This window comes from Haliaeetus leucocephalus, unplaced genomic scaffold (assembly GCF_000737465.1).
Source record: "Haliaeetus leucocephalus isolate CR32 unplaced genomic scaffold, Haliaeetus_leucocephalus-4.0 Scaffold110, whole genome shotgun sequence".
NCBI lineage: Eukaryota > Metazoa > Chordata > Aves > Accipitriformes > Accipitridae > Haliaeetus > Haliaeetus leucocephalus.
The window spans coordinates 233,119-258,703 of NW_010972546.1; the positions used below are offsets into that span (position 1 = coordinate 233,119).

Consider the following 25,585-nt stretch of genomic DNA (forward strand, 5'->3'; position numbering starts at 1 on the left):
AAGGCTAAAAATCTAGGGCCATCACTTTTAGGATAACTCCCTCCTTCTTCAGTGAACTTCAGGTTGACAGTTGCTATCCCAGTTTTGCATGACATACTTAAGTTGCCAGTATCTGGCAACATCCACATATTCCTCATGGTAGCCTCCTGTGCACAGTAAGCTCTAGAGTGAATACACAATACAGGCTATTTCCAAAAGGTTCAACCTAAAGGCCGCTCTAGTAACAATCCTTAATACACCAGGCACAAAGATGGGTTCAGAATTAGTCCCCTACAACATAAAGCAGCAGCTTCACTTAACTGGAGATGCTGAATAGCATCTGACTGAAACAAATAAAAAGAAGGCATAAACTTGAGCAGAGAACATGCTTTATTGAGAAGTAGATACAAGAATAGCACATTCTACCACATCATGGGAACAGGGTTTAGCTTCTGCACAAGAATGGCCTTCTTCCCTACTCCACAAGAGATCTACTTTGTTGGATAGTTTCATGAGTATCTGCAGTTAGTTACAATACAGGAGCAAAGGGCATGAGACAGCAAAATTCAGTAATGCCCACAAGGTATACACCATGTACTGATGATCTTTTTTTCTTTTTCTTTTTTTAAGGAGGCAGAGAAAGGCAGACAACCATCAGAAGAGTAGTAGAGAACTTTTCCACATTAGGATGGGTCAGTGGTTAACAGGAAATGGCTCCCACCTACTGGTATATTGCAAGTGCTTCATTTCAGACAACACTCAGTGAGGAAGCATTGGAAGGTTTAAATGAAATCGGCACTATATGATGCTGCCATCATCTACCCCAAGATTGTCCCCCCCTTTTAATTACACTGGAGCCATATAGGAAACTTGTGGCACAAGGACAGTGGTTATACTTGAAAGCCATTGTACGATAGTTTCTTCCGGTGGTGCTGATGGGAGAGAGGAAGTAAAAGCTTTTTTGTTTTACGAAGACAAACAAGAATGCACTTGTCAGAGAAGCAAACCACCCACACAGCTAACTGGAGCTGCCACTGATGCACAGAACGTACACTGTAGGCAATCCAACAACTGACGATATTTGCATTGTAGAGTTTCTGTGGCTGTTTGGACAAGGCTAGCAAAAATCTGTCTAAAGTTTTTATTTCTTCAGTCTAGAGGAAAAAAATCCTCTCCAATACAGAGAGACCTACAATTCAAGGAAGACTGCTCTGGGAAAAGTATCTCCAGTGAAATATACCAAACAGGCTGCTTCTGTGTAAAGGAACCTACTAACTCCAAGAGATAAACTAGGAAAAAACAGTAACTTATAATCAAAGAGGTCTCTCCAACAGGCGTGGTACTGTAGTAGCTCCAGGAGCATATACCAAGAGCAACTCTATGAAACATCTCAGACCATGATGTTCTCACACACTTAGCCTTGACTCCTCCAGGGTAACACTAACAATCACACCACTCAGTTACAAGATATGCAAGCTTCTGACTGTACAGTATTAACTATGTGAAGACCTGCTATATTATATGGAAAACACTGCTGAAAGAGGTGGCATGTTATCTTACTAAAACTATTTGATACATGGAATGGAACAGTCCATCAGACAGGACTAGTTAAAAATGCTGAAGTCAGTGTAACTGCAGCTCGTTGGAAAACCAGACTTTGCCCAAACAAGCATTATTTGACCTTGTTCAAAAGCCACAGAAGTTTTCTCCATTACTTAGAACGCAAAGAACCTGAAGGAAGAAACAACCAGATTATAGGACACAACACAACCTCATTGGAATAAGAACATGAGGGTAAGACCAGTGACTGGACAGGTACAGTACCAGATATCAGAACTCCTTGGGCCAGTGCTGCTAGGAGCTTCATTTGGGTCCTATACAGATCCAATCCTTGCAACCTCATTGAGGCCGAAACATAAAGTTCCTCAGAACTAGCGTCTGTGGTGTGCACAAAAGATCTGGGCCAGAACAGTACCAAGGGGAACTGATCTTTTGGGAGGGTACTGTACCAGCCAATCACAACAGCAACAGATACAACAGAGATCCCTAGGGTACTTCCTACTGCTGGGGTTCACTGGCTTCAGGAGTGATAGACAGTTAAGTTCCCTTAGGAGGGGTCCATTTCAAACAGCTGGGATCCATTATCTTATTGCTGTTGGATCTTTTTGCCTCTTTGGCTATCCATTCATCAATCAGATCCTAAGGAAAAGAGCATGAAAGGGCAGGTTAAAACAAATGATCCATGATGGAGAATTATCCATGGTACACCACCACACATCTAAGTCCACAAGTCTGTAGATGACTAGCCTACTAACTGCTTAGCATGACAAAAATACCATTTCCTCCACAGTGCTTTCTAGAAGCCCTTCCAATCACACTGATAAGGCTACTTTTAGCTACAAAGTGAAGTCTTCTCAGGGAGGGGAAAACAAAAGAGAGAATCTGTCACATTTGGGGATTTATAAACCACTTGTCTTATACCTAATGAGGGTACAAACAGGACTCATTCAGGATTCCATTAATTCAGTTCACTTCTATGTCATCCATTGGCCCAATAAAGGGCAGGTATGATGAGGACCATGATGGGAATGTTGATCCATTGCTTCCCTAAAAAGCCACTTACAGTGAGTAACGTTATTCCACACATCAGAAGAGGAAGGTCAATACAGCATATTTCTACACTATTGAAGAATCAGGTTGGATGCCCACGTCGTATTTTATCAGTTACTACATTTGAAAATTACAGCACTCCCCCACTAGAATGAAAAGGCTGGAAAAGCCAGCACAATGCAAAAGAAATACTGATTTCAGCACATTCATATGAATCTAACAGCTAAATATAAGGAAACAATACAGAAATAGCCACCACAAATCTTACCTGTCTTTTTAGGACCAGGTGTTTTCCCTTCCAGTACTTGAGCATCTGAAGCGCCTGCAACGTGCTAACAATGTCGACAGGATTTACTGCAGTCTCCTGGCTGATTTCTGCAAACCAGTATCAGTTTATGTTAGAAACAAATTCCTCCGCAACAGCCTATAACTGTTAGTTTTCAACTACAAGTTTTATGCAACTCCTTTTGAAGTGATATACACAAAATGCCTTGCACATACGAAGGAGGTACATGCAGTATTACTGCTGCTGCCGGACTTGTACCCTTTGACCACCCTGGTTATCTGTAGCACTGCTATACAACATGCCTTTGCTTATTTCACTCTTGAGGACTGACTGACTGCAAATAGCTTGAAGAGCCACAGCCTATGGATACAAGCCATGCAGAGCTGTACAGAAACAGCCCAGCTCACCCAAAAACTGAAAGCCAGCCTAGACATCACAGTGATTTAGTGATATTGATTTTAGGATCCAAGTTAGTAAGGTGTAATCCTCTGAAAGAAGGTGTAGCCACTTCTTCAGAACTACCTTGATATCTCTATGAAATGCTGCATACTCCTAGGTGCCATAAACATAAAAATGCTATTAAAAGAAGTCCAAACAGTCTTAGTATTTTTCCAAAGCATTTGAAAGCCTCTCAGGGGAGCCATTCTTCTTTTTAAAATTAACATTCTAATCTACAGATGGATAAAGTAAGAACTTAAAGATGCTGAATCTTTTTTAAAAATGTATTTTTTTAAAAGAAGCAGCCAGCACAAACTTTCAAAACTCTGCAAGCTGGCTTATCTTCCTTCAATGGTGGCAGGACTGGAAAGGAACCATACCCAACTACAGGAATATTCCACTAATTGTGCTGCTACACAAACACTTATATGAATGAGTCAAGCATGACCTGCCTCATATTTGAGGAAAATGAGTGAGTGAGATGCATAGGTATATTTCTGAACCACTTCACTACAAGCTTATTTAGCTTAAAAACATACCTTTTATAGAGATCTCTTTTCCTTGGAAATTATGCAGGTAACGAAGGAGAACTTCCTTCCAGTAACTACGGTAGCTGATGAGGCCTAAATCAGACAGAGGGCGTTCCGGAGAGCCAACTTTCTCTTCTACTTTAGAAAGCAAATAGCCTGTAAAGGAAAGAAAACCTAGTTATCCTTCCTAAACTACTCTCTCCTGACTTTCAGCCTGTTTACCACATGCAGCAATCAGTTACAGTGAAAACTGCTCAACCACCACCATAGGTATGTTAGATTTCTTGGTGAAATTGTCACATTGGACAGGATATGCTTCCAGAATTTCTCTCTTTCTCTACTTACTGAAGTCAATGAGCATTTTGCCGTAACCTTGCCTCATATATTGAGGCATTGTCAGGATACAAGAAACATTATAGTTGAGAAAAGAGTTCTTCTCCTAAAAACAAGAACAGAGAGGATAGATTAACAGGTCTAGATCTGTACAAACAGTGAGTATATCATAATCCCAACAGACTGAACAAGCCTGTGCAACTGATACAAGGTGAAAGGACCAACAGCAGAAAAACCTGCCTAACAACAAGTAACATGATCATCCTTCAGCTACCAACCTGGCTCAGTGTCTTACTTTATTAGCCATTAAATTGGGTGTTTGGTGCACAATTTTAAGGCTAGGATGGCTGGCCATGGAGTTGTACCCGAGAAGGAGCCAGTAACACTCTCACTACCACCTCTGTCATCTATCAGGTTTATGTTGCTTTCTTTTTGCATGTAACAGCAGCATTATAAGCACATGGTGTATATTGAAATATTCAGACAAAGAAGAGACTCAGACACACTCAGATCGATGTAGATTTTTCTTCAGAACATTTTTTTTTTTTAGGTATTTATTCAGTTTTAATTCAGGTGATTTAAGGAATATAATTCCCTGCACTTTATTTGGGAGAGTATTCTCCTACCTATAGAATTTCACTGACTGAAATATCGAAACTGATAAGGCATTGCATGATATCACCATGTCCAGAAAGGTAATCACTTTTTCTGTAGTGAAGTAAGAACAACCAGGAAATGTATTTCACCAATGTGCAGGACAGATTAAATAAACAGATTGGCTATTTTTTAGGTAGGCAACATGTCTGAGCAAACAGTTAAGAAAACTGGCTCCTACTCTAAGCCTGGCCAGTGACTTACTTGTGGGATCTGCTTAAGTTACTTGAGTTATGTCTCAGCTTCTCCACCTAAGAATTTTTATTCTTTCAAGTACTTTATTAAAAAAACCAACAAAAACACATGGTGACTAATACTTATTTTAATGTATTTTTCTCTACATTTCTTTACATTTTCTTTGTCATTACTTTTGCCTACATTTAAGACACCACCATGCTTCGTAGCAAAAATAGTTCATTTGAACTGATTTGGTTTTTGCTAGTAATGAGGAAAGATGCTACAGCAAAGCACCTGCAAATCCTGCAGCAAACAGCAAGAACAATTCATGGAGATCAGGTTTGAAACTCTATCTACTCCTAAAAGCAACAAATCCTGAGACTGCAAAAACTCACGACAGGAGATTCAGTACTGATAACTGGTGTCCTAAATGTCATTCTAGCAAGGTAATAATGTGTATGTATGTATTTTCAACTAACCTTGGAGAAATATCCTATCAGGTGACAGCCAGTGTTGTCAGCTTCTGTCATGACATAGAACAGGAAGGGTTCAACATCATAATACAGTGTTTTATGGTCCAAGAAAAGTTTTGCCAGCAGACACAGGTTTTGACAGTAGATCTAGAAGCAAAAGGAGAATAGGAGACACCTGTTTATTACAGTGGAACATCCCAAGAGTAGACAAAACCAGGCATACGTGGGAAATGACAAGAAAATTCTGAATCATCTGAGAAATGACGTACAGTCTTTCAAACAGAGCAGCTGGGCCAGGAAACAATTCCATTTGTGATGAAACTTGATAAGCCTAGCTTCCTAAGGGTGGGAACTGACGTTTGCGATATCAATCTCTGAATGCCCAAAACATCACATCCTCAGTGAAGGGGAGCAGAAGGTTGGATCTCTGCATGCTTGCACTGTATTGTATTAATCTTGTGCCCCAAGGTTATCTCTGGTAACTAGAAAAGACTCCTCCCAACTTCCGGCAGTGCAGAATTTAGCTTTTGAATTTGTTTTTTTGTTCTTTCCTCTGAAGCCTTCAAGACCGGACACAACTAGAGACAGGGCACAAACATGGTGCTACTACCCAGCCCTGAATCTGCAGTTGCGGATTCACGTTCTACCCTTCAATTCAGGGTTAAGGAGGTCACCCTCAATAACATTGGGCTGCTTCCCACTTTGACACAAATTTGACTGAGTGTTCACAGTGAATGGGAGATGGGCAGTAGCAAGCTGCTGAGGCCAAGCACAGAAATGTCCCCATTTTCAGAAACGGATCTTGACACACATCTCCAAGCTCAGTATGAGACAACAGATGGAACTGCTGGAGCACAACAGGACTGAGGAATAACTATAACAAAAATGCAAACAAAACTACTGCCAGAATTGCAAGAATGGACAGATCAGACTCTAGTAGCCTTTCTGCAATTAGAGGGAGAAAGGGCCATCTGCATCCTGTATCTCTACTGGAAAAGCAGTGCCTGGCACATTTGAAAGATAGACTCCACACTCAAGACTGGCCTATTGATCACAGTTAGTTACCTTGTTCTTTTTCCCATCCACTTCAAACACGGAAATGGAGCCTTTGCGGTAGATTTCATCACCCGGTGGATGTTTCCAAACACATTTTGCCTATGACAGGAAAACAAAGTTAGGGTGACACTACTATTTTAAGGGTGGAAAAGGTTACACAACAGCTACTGGATATACCAGGAAACATGCAGTCGTCTCACCTCCTAAAGCAAGCAACTGAGCTAACAACAGTAACGTTTTAAAACATTTACATGCCAAAATCACATTTAAAACTAAGGAATCAGCTCTGCCCTAGCCCTTACCATGTGTCTGCGCAGTATTGTCTGGCTCTTCATATATTTGAGACAGAACTCACACATGTAGAGACGTCCCAGACGAGCATACTCCTCTGGGTAGGGAGAATGATACCAGGTATCCAGCTCATAACGGCCAAAAGCAATTGTTTTAATCATATTGCTGCCTTCTGTGATCTGGCCCTGGAGCCGCAACTTTTCCTACAAATGAAAAAGTATGGATGATTATTTTTTAAAAAATTAAAAAGTAGGTAGAGAGGAAGAGGGCCCTATTTATTTCCCTCAAGGAAATAATTTACTTCAAGTCTTCTAAATTCATCTTTCTGTGTGACCATGCCTAATGACCCCTCCCACAGACCTCTCCTCAGTCTGAGCCCTGTCCACAAGCAGTACAGTTATTGACTGTTCCTTTCATCAGGAAATGTCTTGTGAATCTGTACTTAGCAGCATGCTAACACTAGGATCATACTCTTTCTGTCACAAAAGCCATGTAAGCTCCTTGCCACTTCATGCTGCTTTCCTAATCTTTAGGAAGAGGGCACAGCCTAATGCTCTGCCTTAGATATCCCAGATGTGGTTGTCACTGGTAAGCATCACATATCTTTTGGTTCATCTCTGGAGATGGAAGGTAGCTTTGGAAAGCACCTACAGAAGCCTCAAGCAATACAAGGTTTTGAACTCCACTCCACAGTCACCGGCTACTGTCAAGATGGCTTTTGTCTTTTGTTATCATCACTCCTTAGCCATTCTTTCAGCAGGTGAAGCTGTCCATTCTTTCACTGAAAACAAACACCTATTAAATGCAACTGTTACTAATTATTCCTCTTGCAGGCACTGCAGCATTCATGACTGCAAATGCTTAGCTCCAGCTGCACTTCCAGCAAACCCTCTGAAAGACTGGCACTTAAACATTATCCCTAGTGTAATGTTGCTGACTTGGCTGGGCTGTAGCTGCTCTTCTTACAAGCACAACAAAACCCAGAAAGCATTCACGTTTCTAACAAAGACATTTGCTTGAGTTAGAAGTCTCACCAGGTCCTCAGATGCCCGTGCTTGTGCTCTTCGGAAAAGCTCGAGGTCATACTCACTCGTCAGGTTTTCAAGTAGAGGTTCCCTAGTATTGCCATAGGTTTGTCTGTGCTCCTAGAATAATAAAATAATAGGAGGTTTTGCTGCCATGCCGCTACTAAACTGTTGGATCTTGCAGCTTTTTTAGCTGAGAATGTTGCAGAATGACTGGGAAAGCCAAACTTCCTCTTAGTGGTCTCACTGCAGACAGCAGGGAATGAAAGAATAAAGTTATTGCTTTTACCATATATTTTTCTTTTTGCTCCTTGCTTAGTCCTGAGTTCCTCTTCTTCCTGAGCTCAGCTACTTTCTCTTTGTATCGCAGCTGTCTCTCTGTTGGTGCCTGAAAGAAACCAGAGGTAGAAACCTTCACTAGGCTTCATCCACTTCAAACATTTTTCTTCACCTTCCCACCCTAAAGGACCTCTGTCCTGGCTTTCATTTTATGAGGTTTGCTGCCTCTGAACCAAATCCTGTGCTAATAAGAGGGCACTGCAGGTACAACACAGGTATGTAAAATAGGAAATTTTTCTTCCTACCGCAGCTTGCCTTTGCCAATGTACCTCAGTCCCACAAGACAGGGTGCGCTCCTTATGCACTGCTTAATCATGGGGAAAAGCTCAGAGCTGACTCATTAAGTCATCTTGACTCAAGTCCAAGACTCATGAACTGAAAAATGTAATTCCCCTGGTGTTATTCTTTTCTATTTAGTCAGACTAAAATTGTAGTTTACAGTTCTGCAGGAATTCTCTTCTCCTAGACATCAAAGCACATAAAAAAGATCATTCTGAGAACAGCTCCAGCCTCCTTTGTAATATTACTGGCCAATGCCACCTCTCTGCTCTCAATAGCTGCTCCAGTCTCTCATTTAAGGGATTGCCCTTGCTGAAACAAATTGCCCTTGATTACAATGAGTTGCCCTTCCTGAAACAAATTGGAGATGACAAGTGGGGAGCATCAGGACTCAGCACAATAGCTTATCTGAGAAGTGAAAAACGGAGATCAAGTTAAAATCACTGTCACTGGAAACCACAAGCTGAGGTTTTTCCACTTTTAACTGAGCAACCATATGTGCAGATGGCCTACCTGGTGTCTGGTGGCATGCCTGTTGTTGTCATCCTGCCGATGGGCCAGCATTCTCTCCTCAATCTGCTTATCCCGGCTCTGTGCTCGCACCTGGAAGCCAAAACTCACCTGTCAATGCTGCAGCAAACTACTATCAAAGCCTTCATCTTTTCCTTTCCTCATTTAGGTGAATTTTCTGAACCGAAATTCACAGATGATTTGACACACAAATGCTGCTTTCTTACAGCTAAAGACATCAGCTGAAACATGTTAAGTCATATTTTCTGTTCACAAATGACAGGTCTTGGCATTTTGTTCCAAAAAAAAATAAGGAAGATAAAACAGAAAACTCATTTACCTTGCACTCATCTGCTGAGAGATTATGATATAGTGGGCATCCCGATATGGAGAAGTGTCGCTCGTGTTTTCCAGTTAGGTGTCCTGCAAAGGATCAGAAAAAAAAAACCCAGAACTTTTAACATATGATCATAAAGAGATTTAAGAAGTATCCCAGATGGGCAGATCCCTCATATGAGCTTCTCAAGGAGCATGCTCAGTTTATTACCAGTGTGACAGAAGGAGCACACTTCATGGTTCATGACACAAGCTTTAAGAACAAAGGTGGAAAATCTTTTTCACACTAACTCAGAAGCTGCACTCCATGCAAGCAGCCAGGTATACTAGAGGTCTGCAATAATTCATTTCTGAAAACCTGCTTCTGGCAGACACCAGTACCCTACCTGCAAGACTCTGCATTTTCCTCCCACACCTGTGCTCATACTCCTAACTTGTTCTTTACCCTATCATCCCCCAATCACTCCTAGCCAGAAAACACCTCCAGGAAAAATATACCTGCAGATACGCTTCATATCCCTTCTCTATACCCACTTCTCAGTAATACTTGTGATCCTAATTAAGTGCATATTGTTAGGATGTATAACTCAACTGAGCGGGACTTTGAATATCACAGCAGGAAGGCAAAAACCAACAGATTAATCCTGGAGCTGAAATTACCTAAAGAGTTACAACCAGGAGTGGGACATTTCATGTTGAAATTGTAGCTTTCATGGAAGCGGCGGCGCTTAGGGCGGTGAGACAGGTCACTTCCAGAATCCTTCATGGACATGTCCTTGGCAATGCTCTCATCATGGGATACATTTGGACTGGAGATATCAATATCAGACTCTGAGGAAGGGGCATTCCCGGTGGGGGTACGAGGTGGAGACTCATCGTGATCCGCTGCATTTTTAGTGTCTGAATAAGGATCAAGATGTTACAAATTTGCCTGAAAGAAAGCTTTCAAAAAAATATGTAAAGCAACTCCGGACAGCTGTCTCAAACCCTCTATCCTCAGGATATTATACTGTGCCCTCAGAGAATGGAGTCGCATACTCTTTCCAACAGCATTCTGCAAACTTTCAACACCTCACTGTGCCTTACATACCTCTATCAGAAAAGTCAACCACTTGCTCAGTCTCTGATCCAGATGAACGAGTCTGCCGGAGTGGGTATTTCTTTGGAGTCACAGGAGTAGGCTGCTGTTGGCTGCGGGTTACCCTCCTCGTAGAATAGACAGGCTCTTCTGCTCCAAACGATGGCGGATTACGAACTGGGCTGGAATCTAATTCCACAGAAACACCATAATTACACCCACAATAACTACTCTTAAGTCAGAGACTTGCCTCGCACGTGCTCTGAAGTCTGTAATACCAACATCTGATAGCTGGGTATCAACATAGAGTTCTGTCCTACCCCTCACCACTGCACATCATCACAAAGATATGCTCTGTTCTTCCGAGCTTAAATCTTTTTTAAGATTTAAAAAACCACCGCCACTGAGGAATCTGGAATTAGATCAGCTTTCTCTGGACTAAATTACTTAATTAACAAGTAATTACAAACCAGATCCCATTTGGAAAGCTAAATAACTTTTAGTTTAGCTAAGAACTATCAGTGTTTAGATAACCCTTGGGAATAGCAAGACTGCTTCTGGTGTGGAGCTATGTTTGGGACCCTGTGTGTGGTTTTGTGATCCTACGCTGCTCATAAGACTATAAAATAATTATTTTGCATGAAAATAATGCTTTCATAACCCAGGAATATCACAGGCCTCCCATACACATCCAAACCACCTTTCCTTTTGTTTTTAAGACCTAATTACCAGATGATCATGCATGTATATTTCTTACCTGCAATAAAATTTGTCGCTAAACAGATTCTTTATCAAAGTGTACACACGGAGCAATGGAAAGAAGTTATTATCTACTGCCATTTCCTCCCCTTGATACCAGATGGCAGCTTATTAACTAACAGCCAAGAAAAATGAGGAGGTGGACACATTCAATGTTTCCTCTTATGATCTTGATGCCAAAGTAGAAGCATACAAAATAACTGGCAATATGTTGATTACATTTATTGCAGAGCAGGGTCAGCGTCAGCAACTCATGAAAACACATCTTTCCTTGCAGTACAGAAAACCCCAAACAAACAAATAAAACAAAAACAACTTACACCCCTAAACACCCTCTCTCTAGTTTGGCGCCAGTACCAATACAACTGTCTAGATGGAAAACAAATTTTTAGAGTTCTCAGAAAAATTAGGCAAAGCTGGCAGCAGAATCATGGTGTTTGATTCCTACTTCCTTTAACAAGAAGATAGCTTTACTTTTTGAACAGAGCATACTCGAGTTTTGACTTCCACCACCAGTGTAATCTTTAGATTATATTACCTCATTTGTGTGATATGCACGTATAAAGACTGCTTTTTGCTGTGGTACATTAATAGCCAATGAAAAAAGTTAAATATTTTTACTTAGGTATAAACTCCACATATTTAAGTTCTAAAGGTCAGGAATATGGAGTACATTGAGCCTCTTGTTGCTTAAGAGGCTGCTTTTCTTTTCCTTGTTTAAGAAAATAAGGCATTTACCTTGAGAGCTTTGACTGAGTCTGGCTGAGGAACGGGTCACACGGGCGGATCGTCGTGATGTGCCATCACTTTCAGAGCTGTCCGTATGCTCAGGATCAGTGGAGAAATCGGAGTCTTCTGTTCCATCTGAGCTACTGCCCGCATTTCTCTGCAACACCACAGACCCAGACATTAGCACAGGAGTGCTTAAACTTGCATATTGTGTAGAAAAAAAAAGAGAGAAAATATTTGATGCTAGACAGATAAAAGTCAAGCTGACATAATGACATATGCAAACTAGTAAGTGTCAGGTGTATTACTCTGGAGAAAGTATTTTAGTTTAATAAATATGCGGTGTCAGACAGTGCCTTCAATAATAAAAAGTTTCTGCAAACTGATCCACTAAGAAAGATCACAGCAGCACCCGATTTTATTTAAAGCAAAAGGTAAATGAAGTTTCAAGGCTGGACAGGATATGCTGAGCTGACCGTTCTCGGTTCACCCCGCCAAGCCAACAGCACTCCCGCACCATCTGCCTGTTCAAAACAGCAGAGGCAGCTCAGCAGAGCACAAGGCACCACGGGAGCAGGGGCTGGAGAAAACAGATGGGCTCCAGCAACGGCCAAACTGACTCTTCACCACTCAGCAATTCAGGGCAGCGTCAGGGCTCCCTGGTGGAGGCAAGGCAGAGAAAACGAAGGCACTTGGTGAAGAGGCCGGGCCAAAAGAGGCCGCGAATGCCGTTTGTATTCACCTGTCTCGGACCACCAGAGCGGCCCCTGCACCACGCAGGGGACTGGGCGGCTGTCTGAGGGAAGCAGGCCTCAGGAATTGGCGGGCAGCCGCCAGCCCACTGAAGATCCCTCCCCTGCCCGGCAGCCCTGCCTGGACAGCTAGGGTGTGAGGGCGTCGACAGGTCTCGGTCAGGGCGGCCGGAGGTAGCCCCGAGCGGCCGCCGGCCCTGAGGAGATGGCGACGAGGCCGAGGCAGGTGCCGGCGCCCGCCTGAGGGGAAGGGCGGGGGCAGTGGCTGGCGCCGAGGCCCCGCGCGCACGGCGGCGCGAGCGCGGCCCCCGCGCCGCTTTGTTTTGCACCCAGCGGAGACTCGCCGGTCCCGGCCAATCACAAAGCGAGTGGGAAGGGCCGAAAAGGAGAGCCCGCCAATGTCAGCTTGCGAGAGCAAAAGGGCGTGGCCGCCAGCCGTGAGTGACGGCAGGCGCCAGCCTATCCGTGCAAGCCTCGCTCCCACAGAAACATCAACCCGGGGAGGGGCGGGGTGGGAATGGGGGAAGGGGAGGGGGGGAAAAAAAGGGCCCGCGGGGGGGGGGGCCTTTGGGGGGGGGGACGTAGATGGGCAGCGGCGGAAGCCAATCAGCGGCCAGCCCGGCAAGGCAGTCCGACCAATACGTGACCAGCTCTCCAACGGCCTGCCCAATCGGAAAAGCCGACAGGCGGACCGCGATGCAGGCGCGGGGGAAGGGAAACGGTAACCGTTGGGGGCGATGAGTGACGAGCACGGCGGCCAATCAGCGCCCAGCGTTCCCGTGCGGGAGCCACTCAGGGAGCGAGCGGGGCGGGCGCTGGGGGCTGAAGGCCGCTATTTTCCCCCCGGTTTTGTGCCCGTGAGAGGTAGCGGAGGGGGTGGGGAAGGGGAAAAAAAGCTGCGGCCCGAGCTCGCCGGTTCTCCCGCCGGGCGCCTCCCCGGTTCCCCGGCCGCGCTCACCTTCCTGCGCGGCATCCTCGGCGGGGGCGGGGGCAGCGAGGTTGGCTGGTCCCCGGCGCCCCCGGCCCGCGAAGCGGCCGTCGCCGCCGTGTTAGCGCTGGCGGGCTCCGTGGTGACAGCCGTGTCTCCCGTCCTGCGGCACGTCTGCTCCGGCGGCGCCAGCCCGCTCCCGCCGCCGCCAGTCCCTGTTCCCTGCTCGGTCCCTCACGCTTCCGCCGGGACACGGTCCACACCCCCCCTCCGTCACGTGACCCCCGAGCCAGCCTCACAGCCAGCGGGGGCTGCCATCTTGGATTCGGACAGGTATCCCGGCGGCGCCGCTGACGGTGAAGCTGCCGGCGGCCATCTTGGGTTCGGGCTGAGGGCTTTTGGCAGAGCGGGGGCGGCGGCGGCCATCTTGGGTCCGGGTTTGAAGTCAGCGGGTTCCCGGCGGCGCCCGGGGACCGGAGCGGCTGTTTTCCCCAGGGAGCCATGTTGGGTTCGGGCAGCCTTGAGCCCTCCCCGCTGGGGCCATCTTGGGGCCGGGCAGAGGCGCGGCGCCGGGTCCACGGAGTGATTGGGTGGAGGAAGGCGGTGAGTCCCCGTTGCTCTTGAGGCGGAGGCGGGGAGCGCCGCGCCCCCGGCTCCCGGCCCCCCTTCCTGCTGAGGGGGTGCCGCCGTCCGCCCTGTGTGCGGCCTGCTGGAGGGAGAGGCCTTTCCCGGGCCCTGACTCCGCGCTGGGCCGGCCCGGGGCGGGCCGTGGCAGGGGCCTAACGGGCCTGGGCGGGCCTCGCAGGGCTGTGCTGCTTTGGGCTCTCATGCGGAAAGGCTCTTGTCGTTAGTTAACCTTTCCGCTCTCGAAATATCGTCGGGGGGGGATTTTTTTGGTGACGCTTTGCCTGTGTAGTTCTTTCACGGGCGAATGTGAGCTGGTCGTGTTTTTGCCCTGAGCTGATGAGGCACCTTGTAGTTCCCCGGAGGCGGCTCTCGCTAACTCGGGCCTCTGGCTGGCCTGGAGCAGGGGGGCAGCGAGTTCACCCCTGTGTGGACCCCCACACTGGCCAGGTGCTCTGTGGGAGCTGCTTCCCTCGTTGTGATTAGGCTGATGGCTGGTTAAACATAATATATCAATAATGTTAATGTGGTAACACTGTCTGTGAGCAACAGTATCTTGCTTTATGTGAAGACTGGGGGAAAAGTATGGGTATTTGGTGGAACACATGATTTCTTTCCAACTATGGTTATCTTTAGGGATTATGAAGTTCTCGGAGCCTAAGCCTATAATCCTCGTGAGTGCATGTCATCCTTAGTCATACAAGTAATACAATTTTTTCTCATTCCAAATTGTTGTTGCTCCTAGGTGTAGCCAGTCTCCTGTGAAATGTTGAAAGGCAAACCTTCTGAAGAAGTCAAGATGAAATACCTCTGCTTTTGCCCAAGCAGGGAGGAATGGGAAGCAGTATGTGTGGTATGTGAAGTGGGAGTGTACGTATTGGTTGCGATAAGCGTACGTTTGATCTAAAAATTGTACACTTTAAGCCCAGGAGAACTATGGGCGCATGAACAACTCATTAGTAACTGTGGTTATTTCAGTGAACCAATTTGCAAACCTACTGAAAGGTTGCTGCAGGAGAAAACACTGCTGTGCAGATGCATGAATTATTCCTACTTATAAGAAAAAAGAAAAGACTGCCTGGAATTTAGAATTGCAATAGAATTTCAAATTGCAGTTGAGCCAAAATCTAGTGCTAGGCTAATGAATGTTATGCTCTCAGGTTATTAGACTTACTTGAAATGTTTAATTTAAGGTAAATTTGGGATGAACTAAACCATCACCTCAAAGAGCAAGAGGAATGAGAACAAAGAAATGTAGCACAGTATTCCTTAATGGAAAGAAAAGGGAGGAGTTAGTCTGAACACTTTGTAGTTGCTCGTCTCCCGTGTATTTTCTATGAGACAAAGCTCAGGCCTCACAAGAGTAAACATGTGTAATGTTGCAAACTTATGAAGGGCCCTAATGGAAATGTGGGGCAGTTAGAAGCAGTAAAAAAGATGTCAAAGAGCTTGTAGACTGCAAGTTCTTCATCTTTTATCTCCTTCTTGCATTAAATGAAATCTGCCTGTGGTAGAAAAATAACAGGTAGCTTGAAGACTGGTTCTGACATAACATATGTGGACCTTTCAAATATCCAAATTCAATTGCAGATTTGCTTGAATGAAAAAGACTAAAGTATGCGATGACCGTGCGAAAAGTTGCACATTACCACATCCCCTTGAAATAGTTGCCTGTTGGTGATAGCTAAAGGATTCCTCTTTCAAAAACTCTGCATTGAAAGCTATAGCGCTTAATTTTATCAAACAAAATATTAATTAGATCTTCTAGGTGTTAGTGAAGCTTATGTCTGAAATAAGTTGTTTATGTTAATAGATACTAGGAGGACTTGCCACCACCAACAGGATGTTATTGGAAAAACAAAGCAAACAGAAGTGGGTGGTGTTTAATAACTTTCCTAGAGGTGGCAGTACTTGAACAGAAGCCAGGAATCCAGTTCCCCATGCTGTCTTATCATCACCTGATAATTAAAAAGGTAATGCAAACTGTAAGTCCTCTGTGCAGTTTGAACACTGAATTGACATAACTCTACAGTATCCACTGTGTGTAGAGGAAGGGGGCAACAAGAAGGGAAGATGGCCTTAACATTTGCTAAGCTGTGTGATGCTTTCAGAAGAGCAAAAATCAGATCATATTATGACCACAGCAGAGCTTGCAAGAACTTTTCTGTATGTGTGTATCTACCAGTAGAACAGACTGCAAGGATTTAACTTACTGCTGCTACACTTCAGTTCAACATCCAGCCCAGACTTAGGAGGCTTCTGGCAGAAATAAAAATCTATTTTTTCATTAATTTGTGTGTGAAGGATGTGTACAGCCCTTGGCCATGTGCCAGCGGTCAGTACCGAAGAAGCTCCAGCCCTGGCATTTATCGGAGCTGGAACTGGAACTGCAAGTCTGTTCTAAGGAAAAACACAAAGGGATGTGACGCTTGAGAGGCTGTGTATGCCGGCAGGTGCCTTCCATATTGGCGTCACCACTAGATGTCAGTGCATGAAGCTACTTCTTCACCCTGAACAAGCTACTGAAATTGGGAATCGGCTTGGGAAGAGGGGGCGATTTCTTCAGGGTGCAACACCGGTCTTACAAGATCCCTACTCGGGTTAAGCTCCCTTTAATAAGGTTTTTAAGACAGACTTGCAGTCTCTTAACTCTGTCAGAATTTTCCAAGTAGGAAATGAGGAATTTCCTGACACTACACCAGAAGAAAGTTTAGCAAGTGCTTGATGACTTGAAATTAAGTGTTAAATCACACAACAGTGATTTTTTGTTTTTAAATCCTTGGTTATTGAATATATGTAGGTGCCAGATTGCCACTGATGTCAGCAGAGTTAGCTACCTGAAATCTCTTAGCCCTGAAGATCTCACTGAATCTGTTGAAATCTCTCTAGGCCTTTAGCATCACTAAAACTGTTTGGAACTTCAGCTTAGGTACATTCACTGTTGTATTTTTTAAGAAAAAAAACAAAAAACTATCTATCTCTTGCTGAATCTTAGAAAATACAGTCAATGAAAAGGGAATATTCAGTAAAACTAATCTCCATAAACAGGTAGAAGCATCAATAGGTTGAAATTAGGTTTAAAACCCTCATCTCCTGCCTTGGTTCCCACTTGCTGTGGAGACATGGCATTGAGTGAGCTGCCTGCGGGACCTTAATGTAGCCATCACTTATATTAGTGATAATGTAAAGTAGGCTTGCTTATGTAGGAATTGTTATGAAGCAGAATAAATGCTTGTAAAGTACTTCAGGTTTTCAGTTGCTAAGTGCTTTATAAATGTTAAAGCATTCACTTTAATTGCTTTGTGTGTTATTTGCTACGATGCATTCCTGCAGGGCTACTTTACCTACTTAAGCATGTTTTAAAGCAAGTGAGAGAAATGCTATATAATGAAAATACACCAGAAAAATATCTGAAGTGCCATACTTGAATAAATCTTACTTGCTTTTAGGTATCATCTCAGTCCAGCTCTGGGGGCTAGAGTTACAGAAAGACTAGAATAATGACAAAGTGCTACAAATATCCAGAGCACTGTTACACAGATATGAAGATCCAGGACGGCTGCTTCTTTTACCTTCACATTTTCAGAAGGTAAGTAGAGGTGGCTTCCCTCTGGTTTGGGTTCCAGCTTAATATTTTTAAATGTTTTGGGGTTTAGGTGTGGTAGGTCTAGACGATAGAGCAGCATCAGAGAACCTCTTGACCCAAGCATGTAAACCTTGAAGAATTCCTGATCCAATTTGATGTGTCTTAAAGACCCATATGTGAGTGGGTCACTGTCTCTCACAAGGGCACTTTTACTGTAGAGTAACTGAGGGCTAGCTGCTGTTTGCTGGCTGTATTTTTGGACAGGGCCTGAGCAACCTGATCTATGTTGGCCTGGTTCTGGGTGGGGGTTGGAGCCTAAATCATTCTGACTGTCACTAGCTGAGAAGCTTGAACTTCATGGGTTCTTGACAAAGTATATTCAGTGATGTGCAGACGGGCTAAATGCAGATATGTGTATACAAATGGTAGAAGGTGCAAGGCACCGAATTTAGTGTGGTAGAAAATCTGCTGTGGAACCTGGGCTAGCAACGAGCTTGACCTGATACATTTTTGAGTCTTTACTTCTGTTTACAGATGAAGAGGCCAGCTCTCCAGTGGGCCTTGGTACACTTCAGAAGCAAACCCAACAGCAGTGTATTTAATTCAGATAATCATAGTGCTGAAGCTAGCCTAGCCTGTGGGATTTATTTCCAAATTAGCATAGTATTTTTTACTTTCACATTAAAAAAAAAAAAATACATCAGCTGTTGCACATCAGGAAGACTCCAGTTTTGAGAGGATGTGTTTGCAGACAGTTCAGCAAACAGCTTGGGGCTGGGGGGTGTATGTGTTTATTTTTTTAAAGCCTGAAGCTAGTTTAGATTTGAATGGATACTGACTTGTAGTATAAATAGTCACAGAAGCCCCTGTATGGAGAATCGCGGCCATGTACCATGCATTGAGCTGAAGGTCTTGCAGAACACAACTAGCTGTAGATGGATAAGGGTGTTGCAGTAAACTTGAACAGAATCTATGCACTTGCTCTTTCCCCCGGGTTCTGGCATGCAGACATCTGAGTAGAGTCTGTGTTTTCTGGCATCAGGAGCAAGGTCAATCCAGTTTGGCCTACTTTTTTTTTTTTTTTTTAAATTATAAGGGGAAAAAAATCCAGTCTGAGTTTTGCTGAAAGCAGAAGTTTTTCACTTAGTTACAGCCGAATATAGCCGCACTTCCTGGTTCCCTCCCTCCCTCCCCTGGGTCTCATAGTATAATCTAATTATTAAATAGTTGCAATAAAAGTACATTTTGCCCTGGCAGGACTAAAGCCTATTGATAGGCCAGATATTTTTATGCCATCCTCGTCCTGTTCCTACCAAAATGGGTTATTTTTTGGATCCTCTTGTCTGCTTTTGGATTTGTGATCTGCTCCTTTAATACATTCCTTCCAGTCTAGGCAGTGCTCTCCAACTGCCTGGCACTGATGTTAATGCCTTGCTTCCTAATCAATCAAGTCCTCTGCATGCTTCCTTAAAGGAAAACTCTGTTCATGTTGTTCAGCCCAATGACACAAACTTTCACAGGTGTAAGAAACATTTGTCACCAAAGATGACACTGATGTGGGAAATGAAGGCGAAACTTTATCCTGTTTGGCATTTCTGAGCCCATCCTGTGGGCAGTTCTTTTTTGTAAAACTGACTGTGGTACTGTGGGCAACTAGCCACAGACTTTGTAGCTCAGTTTCCAGCTGACATGAGTATCTTGATTGTAGTAAGAACTTTGGGGATATTAAGAAGAGGTTATGTGTGAGTATAGTAGGGACAGAATTTGTCTTTGCTTGCTCTGCTAATTAAAGAGTGATCCCTAATCACCATATTCTGTGCCTCGGGTATCTGCCTGCAGTAGTGGAGGTAGAGGGATAATTTAGGATGTGCCTACTGTTTAGATCCAAAGTGAAAATAGGAGGCAGGTAACAGAAACCAAATGTCACCCCAAACTAAAGGGTGGAGTATACTTGGAGGCTCAGCCAAAGGTCAAGAAAATAAGCCTTAAGACAAGAGTAAGAGAGAATTGTAGAAAGACAACGTGGAATTAAGAACCAGAGCTGGGCAAAATGATTTTGAGAACAACAGGCTACTACCAGTTTGGTACATTGAGCAACACCATTGCTGGGATGGTCTGATTGACTCCGATATCAAATAGGCATCAATTTCGCGGCTTCTCTGTTTAGGCAGGATTTTCTTTCCCTTAGTTTCCTAGGAGACTGGTTAGCTCTATGCCTTAACACCGAAGGAGTCAAAGAAACACCAAAATGAGTGCAAATTGACAATACAGAATGGATGGAGAATGGGAGGATATATCTGGAGGAAGCATATCACAAGATGAGAGCAGTAGCTTTTAGAGCAGTTTGTATCCTGTGATATGGTCACTGTCCTTTATACCTCTAATTATTAAAAAACATAGTCTTACTTGGAGAAATTTGTCAGATGACTAAAGATTGGGGTGAGCAATGTTATTGCTTTCCGGGGGCTTGTGTCCTGTTAGAAGTGTGCTGCTGCAAAATGGCTGTTCCTAGGATAAGGTTTATGTGCCAGCTGGAACTGCTGATTTCCTTTGAAACTCCTGTTTTTGTAATTATTCATGGCAAAAAAAAAAAAAAGTTTCTTCCCATATGAACTTCTGGCTTGCTGAGCTCCGAGGTGAGCCAAGTAGGTTATTTTCTTCAGTGTCTGCATTTTTTCCTAATTACATTGTGCCAGTTGTTACCACACAGTTTTATGTACCTGTGCTTCCAAATTCGTTAAGTTCCATGTTCTGGAAAAGTTCAGCAGCACTTCTTGGGGAGCTTGTCTTGGGACTGCCTTGTATCTATGAGGGAATAATATTCTTGTGCCAAATACAGCCCTTTATGTAAACTTTTTTTTCTATATCATGTTTCTAACACTTTCTAATCTAACTCGGTTTCAGGAAGTAGAAAGGTAGTGCTGTGTGACTGAGCTGCCATGCTTTGCCAGACAGTAGCTGATGGGTGAACTAGAGCTCTAATTGCTGACACTCTTCTGGGCAAACTGTCCTAAAAACATAACGCTTCCTTTAACACACATTCTCCTAACTGCCATTCCTTAATGGTGAACGTTTTACATCTAATGCAGCCCATGTTATTCTGGGAAATCTTACTAAGTCTCTGATGTTGGCTAACTGCTGAATCCATGTGGTTGGGCATGGGAGGAGAAACAAGATCATCTCTCAGGATGGGATAGGTGGCATCTAACAGCACAGATTACAAGTCCTGGTGTCCCCTGTCCCCTAGATGTGTTGTGTCCTGCTGGAGACAACCTTTGCGTGTCACTTTGAACAGTCAAATGCCAGCTCCTGCATAGATGCACAGCCTGGCACAAAGCAAGGGATTGCCCTGAATGCCATCAGCACTATAAAAGAAAACTGGAAATCATGTACCCAAACTTCTGCAAGTGTATGATGACAGGATCCCAAAGAAGATAATAAACTTCATCCCTGCTGTGTCTGTTTCCCAGCAGGAGAAGCTGCAGGGTCACAGCAGTGGGATGATCAGATGGCTCTTGTAGTGGGTAGAAGGAACCCAAGCAGTAGCGGAGGATGTTGCAGCAGCAGCAGGTATGAGACATGCTTTATTATAGCTGTAGTTTTGAGTCCCTTGTCTGTTTTGAATTGATCTGTCGGTACTTGACTGACTTGCTCTCCTTGGTCTCCTTGTACTCATTTACATGCTCTATTATGATGTTGGCAGTGCTGGACATCCGTGATTACTTTTAAGTGCACTCTTTCTTTCTGGTATATTGATGATTCATACTATTAGGAGAGGCTTCCTGCCTTTCCATGACTTCGTGAAAATGATCTATTTCATAATGTCTCCTTACTCTTAGCAGGGCTTGTGCTCTGTTCCCAAAACTCCCACTGTTTTCACTGCAAGCATGACCAGACTGTGAAATAGCTTGGCTGGTCTGGTGAATAATCTGTTAGTCTCTTTTAATAAACTGCAGTTTTATTTATCTTGCTGCTCTTTAGAGCTTTTCATCTCAAAACATTTGAGTGCAGAAACTGTCCGGTAGTGAAATGCAGCCATCTCTCTTGGGGATAGAGTGGGAGGCAGACAGGCAGGCATTTTACTCCACAGTTTAGAGTGAGAGGAATTTTGTTCAAGGACAATGAGGGAAAGCTTAGCTTGTATGCTGAATGACCCTTTGATCTTCCACGTTCATGCTCAGCTGATCAGGACTTTAAATCTAAGCTCTGTCTCCCTCCTACCCATAGCAAACAGCCAGAAATATAATCTCATTTAGGACTTGAGCACTGGACCAGAATGACAGGACTGCAATGGTAACTGTTCAGCCTTACATGTTTCCTATTTGCCTGTCACTTCCTCAAGTGATGCTGACATAAAGCTAAAGAATGGTGGGTAGCAGTTCTGGGATGTGTAGTAGGGTGTACTCAGAGAGGTCCAATGGGGAAGGGAAGGCCAGGCCTGTTACACAAAAATACTTTCCTGCATGCCTGTAAATACTGAGGAACCGGACAGTGCTGTAGTGTTAAAAGGTGGCTTTCTGGAACACACTGAATAGGTCGGTTCATAGCCGTGAGATGCATTTGATAATTCTGAAGCTTTGTGGTGTTTGCTAATTGTGATGAAATGACTGGCTTTCTGAGGCTCTGAAAACAGAATAGGTAACTGGTGGTGTGGTAGGTCAGCTCTGCTCCTGTGCAAGAAGGCTACAAGAAACTGCTGCAGCTGAAGCAATGGAAACAAGCAAGCAGAGTATGATACGAAGTTGGATCCTTGACCTGCAGCCCTTGAGCAGTTGTAAAAGATCGTGTTACTTCTGCTACTATGCAGCACATCATTAGGAACCTTAATTACGGGGAGATGACTGCACTGCGTAGGCTAGAGTGTAGCCTGCAGGAACATAGGAACTTTTATAACACTTACTCTGTGGTGTGTGTCTTTGTTGGGGAAGGATACAGAAAGGCCTGTTCTTGTTGCAAGTAAACTTGGCTGGCTGATAATGTGCAACTCAGCTAGTATGGCTGTAGCCCATTTGACAGGTAACAGCTGGTGCTTTCTTGCCTCTTCCTACATATTAAAGCAAAATGTGGGTTTTTAAACCTTGAGGGAAGCATTTGGTGAAAGCAGAACTTGGACTTGAGACGGAGTGGTGCTTTGCTTAGTTGTGCTGAACCACTTCATTTTTTATTTTTTTTTTTCAGTATTCCTTGCTGTATTTATAGCATGAGATATGGTGAGAACAATCAGAGGCACAGGTGTGACCTCCTTTATGCTAAAACAAAGCAGCACAGAGGAGTGAATATTTTTAGTTTGTTCCAGCTGTGGGTATTGGGTTCAAATTGCAGTGCCTTAAAAAGGCAGTATGGCAGAGAAACTGAAAGGTGAATTTGAATTTCTAGGTTGGAAGGACTGACTCTGAAGGGTTCCTAGAAAAGTTGAGCTACCAGTCTGTCAGTGAAAAAAGAATATGGTCAAAACTCCTCTATTTGGCATTTATAACTATTTTTCACTGCAGTTTTATGTTCTTTTGAACACCTGTACTTTGGTAGTTCCCTCTCCATTTCATTTTCTTACATTTAATTTCCTGTTTCTTTGCTAATAGCTACTATGGACTTGGGAAGGAAATATTTTTAGGAGAAGTGTCTTTGACTTGAAGAAATGTCTGTGTACAGAGTAGCAGCAAGGTTTCCAAGATCAGCTAGGTATGGTTTTACCTTGTTGCTGCAGTGGGAGCTGGGATAGGAAGAACTGTTAGGAGAATAGACACTTGAGGACCCTTGTTTAGTTTAAAACTTAATTTTAGGTTGCAAGATTACATGAACAGAGAAATGCTTGAACTGTCTTCTGGTGAATGCTGTTAACTCTCAGAAATGCCCCCTAACGCTATTGCTGTTCTGGAATGTTCCCCTACCCTTAGGACAGTCCTGAGCAGAGATCGTTGTGCCTCCTTGTGTGACCGGGTTTCCGCCTTAGCAGAGACCTTGCAGCGCTCCTTGCTAGAAGAGATAGGGATGATTAGTTTGATGGGAGGCATTTTGTTTGTTTTCTAAGATCTAATAACCAAAGCTGTGGCTTCTGTCTCATCTTTGCTTCCATCAGGAGGTATGTTCTGTCTTTTCCTTTCACAACTGCAGTATTGCAATATATGCCACCTCTCCCCCCCGGCCTGACCCCCCAGGGTTTTTCTAGAAGCAAGATGGCACTGTCTTGTTTCCCATCTGTTGCCTGATTACATGCAAATAGCAACAGCCGGCCTTGTGAGCAGAGAGATACAGGAAGAAGATGGGGAGTGCTGCTCTGCTGCGATAGCCACTGGGGGAGACCAACTGTCTGCTGCTGCTGTCACAACCGCTCCTCTCCAGAGAGGTTGGCACGAAGCCCGGGCTACTTTGCCACCTCATGCCTTTCCCCCTCTTCTTATCTAGCCATGCCACAGCTTCCCAGGCTCCTCAGTTAGATAGATCAGCCCTACCCTTTTCACTTGGACAGATGCTTCCTTTCCCTAAACCCATGTAACTGTGTCCGTCTGGAGGCAGAATATAGGCCAGGAGCTGGAGCAGGTGGAGTCTGCTTGTAGGTTTAGTAGAGGTGGGGTGAGTTGAAAGCGTGGAATGTAATGACCTTCATTTGAGGACTGGTTAGACTATGTTTTATGGGACTAGAACAAGGAAAAAAAGCCTCCGTGTTGCGATGTCTTTTCAAGAAATCAAACAACATGGTATAATTACAAGGTTTAAATGGATCATCAGAAATGATACTTGAGGAACAGAAGGTCAGAGGATGGTGAACAATGGGCTGCTGAGAGCCCTGGGCAGGTGGAAGGACCTTTTTTCCTCTGCACCTGCCAGATGTGAGACTGCAGGGACAAATGGAGGTGCGGCAGCTTGGAGGAACCTACTCTTGAAAGCAGGGCCAGATTCCCAAACGCTTAGCACTGGTGAAAAACTGTCTTTAGTACTTATGGCTTCAACTTTGCCTCCCCCAAAATCCTTGGCACCTCATATCCTGAGCATTCAATTTTTCTTCCTATGGCCCTATCCAGAGCTTTGGCTTTGTCATTCCTGAAACTATATTCCCCCATAGCCTCCCTTCTGGGCCTACAAATAGGTCTGTGTTCTCAGGTTTTTTCATCCCTCTTCTTTTAAGTAGCAGTTGATTCCTGCAGGTGACATGAGATGGGAGATAGCAGAAGGAACAGAAGTTTTCTGGAAACATGAGCTCAGCAAAGCTCACTTGAGTCAGAGGCTTTTGGTGGTGGGAAAGATGGGGAACCAAAGGAGAAAGGTCCTCGTCCAGCTCTCGTTGAAGCTGGTGTTCCCAAGGGTCAGATCCGACGAGCAGGCTGGAAAGCGAGTCACCTCCTTGGTACAAAACGTGGAACACGAGCAGCGAGGCCGATGCCTGATCCTGCCCCAGCTCCGCGAGGGACTGCACCCGTCGAGCTCCGCCGGCACCGTGAAACCACATCGGCCAGCCCGTACCTGTGTCTGACAGAACTAGTTATGCTGTATGACCAGCACAAAAAACCCCAACTTCAACATTTTGATTTCTGTTCTCCTTTTTCCAGCTATATATTTTTTTTAAACTCTTAATTCAGCCTGGGAGGGGTTGTGGTATCTTGAATTTCAGATGTCTGAGGGGCACACAAAATTAGAAGCTCACTCAGCAGTAAAACTTGCAGTAGAATTTTCCACAACAGGTTTTTCTAGTTTAAAAGCGAACAACAACTGCGGTGTTTGCTTTGCTTAGAGCAGAGCTCAGGTAAAAGTGGGGGGAGAACCCCAAACCCTAAAAGCTGATAAAATCCTCGCCTGCTTTCGGGAGGGGGTGTGGATT

The 25,585-nt window shown here is 44.3% G+C and overlaps 1 protein-coding gene and 1 long non-coding RNA gene across 2 annotated transcripts; one reads left to right on the forward strand and one right to left on the reverse strand.

Moving 5' to 3' along the window:
• Positions 1–351: 351 nt before the first annotated feature.
• KAT7 (K(lysine) acetyltransferase 7) lies at positions 352–13,877 on the reverse strand. The gene is made up of 15 exons (XM_010585468.1): positions 13,593–13,877; positions 11,892–12,039; positions 10,407–10,583; positions 9,977–10,216; positions 9,321–9,403; positions 8,984–9,073; positions 8,142–8,240; positions 7,862–7,972; positions 6,839–7,030; positions 6,546–6,635; positions 5,487–5,627; positions 4,189–4,282; positions 3,853–3,999; positions 2,858–2,964; positions 352–2,178 (listed from the first exon to the last, which is right to left on the reverse strand). The coding sequence occupies exons 1-15, from the start codon at positions 13,605–13,607 to the stop codon at positions 2,077–2,079; spliced, it is 1,836 nt and encodes a 611-aa protein (XP_010583770.1). The 5' UTR covers positions 13,608–13,877; the 3' UTR covers positions 352–2,076.
• Positions 13,878–13,906: 29 nt separating this feature from the next.
• On the forward strand, positions 13,907–21,335 carry LOC104842847. The gene is made up of 4 exons (XR_775498.1): positions 13,907–14,165; positions 14,932–15,039; positions 17,636–17,775; positions 21,243–21,335. It is a non-coding gene; the product is annotated as an uncharacterized LOC104842847 (long non-coding RNA).
• The last annotated feature ends 4,250 nt before the right edge of the window (positions 21,336–25,585 follow it).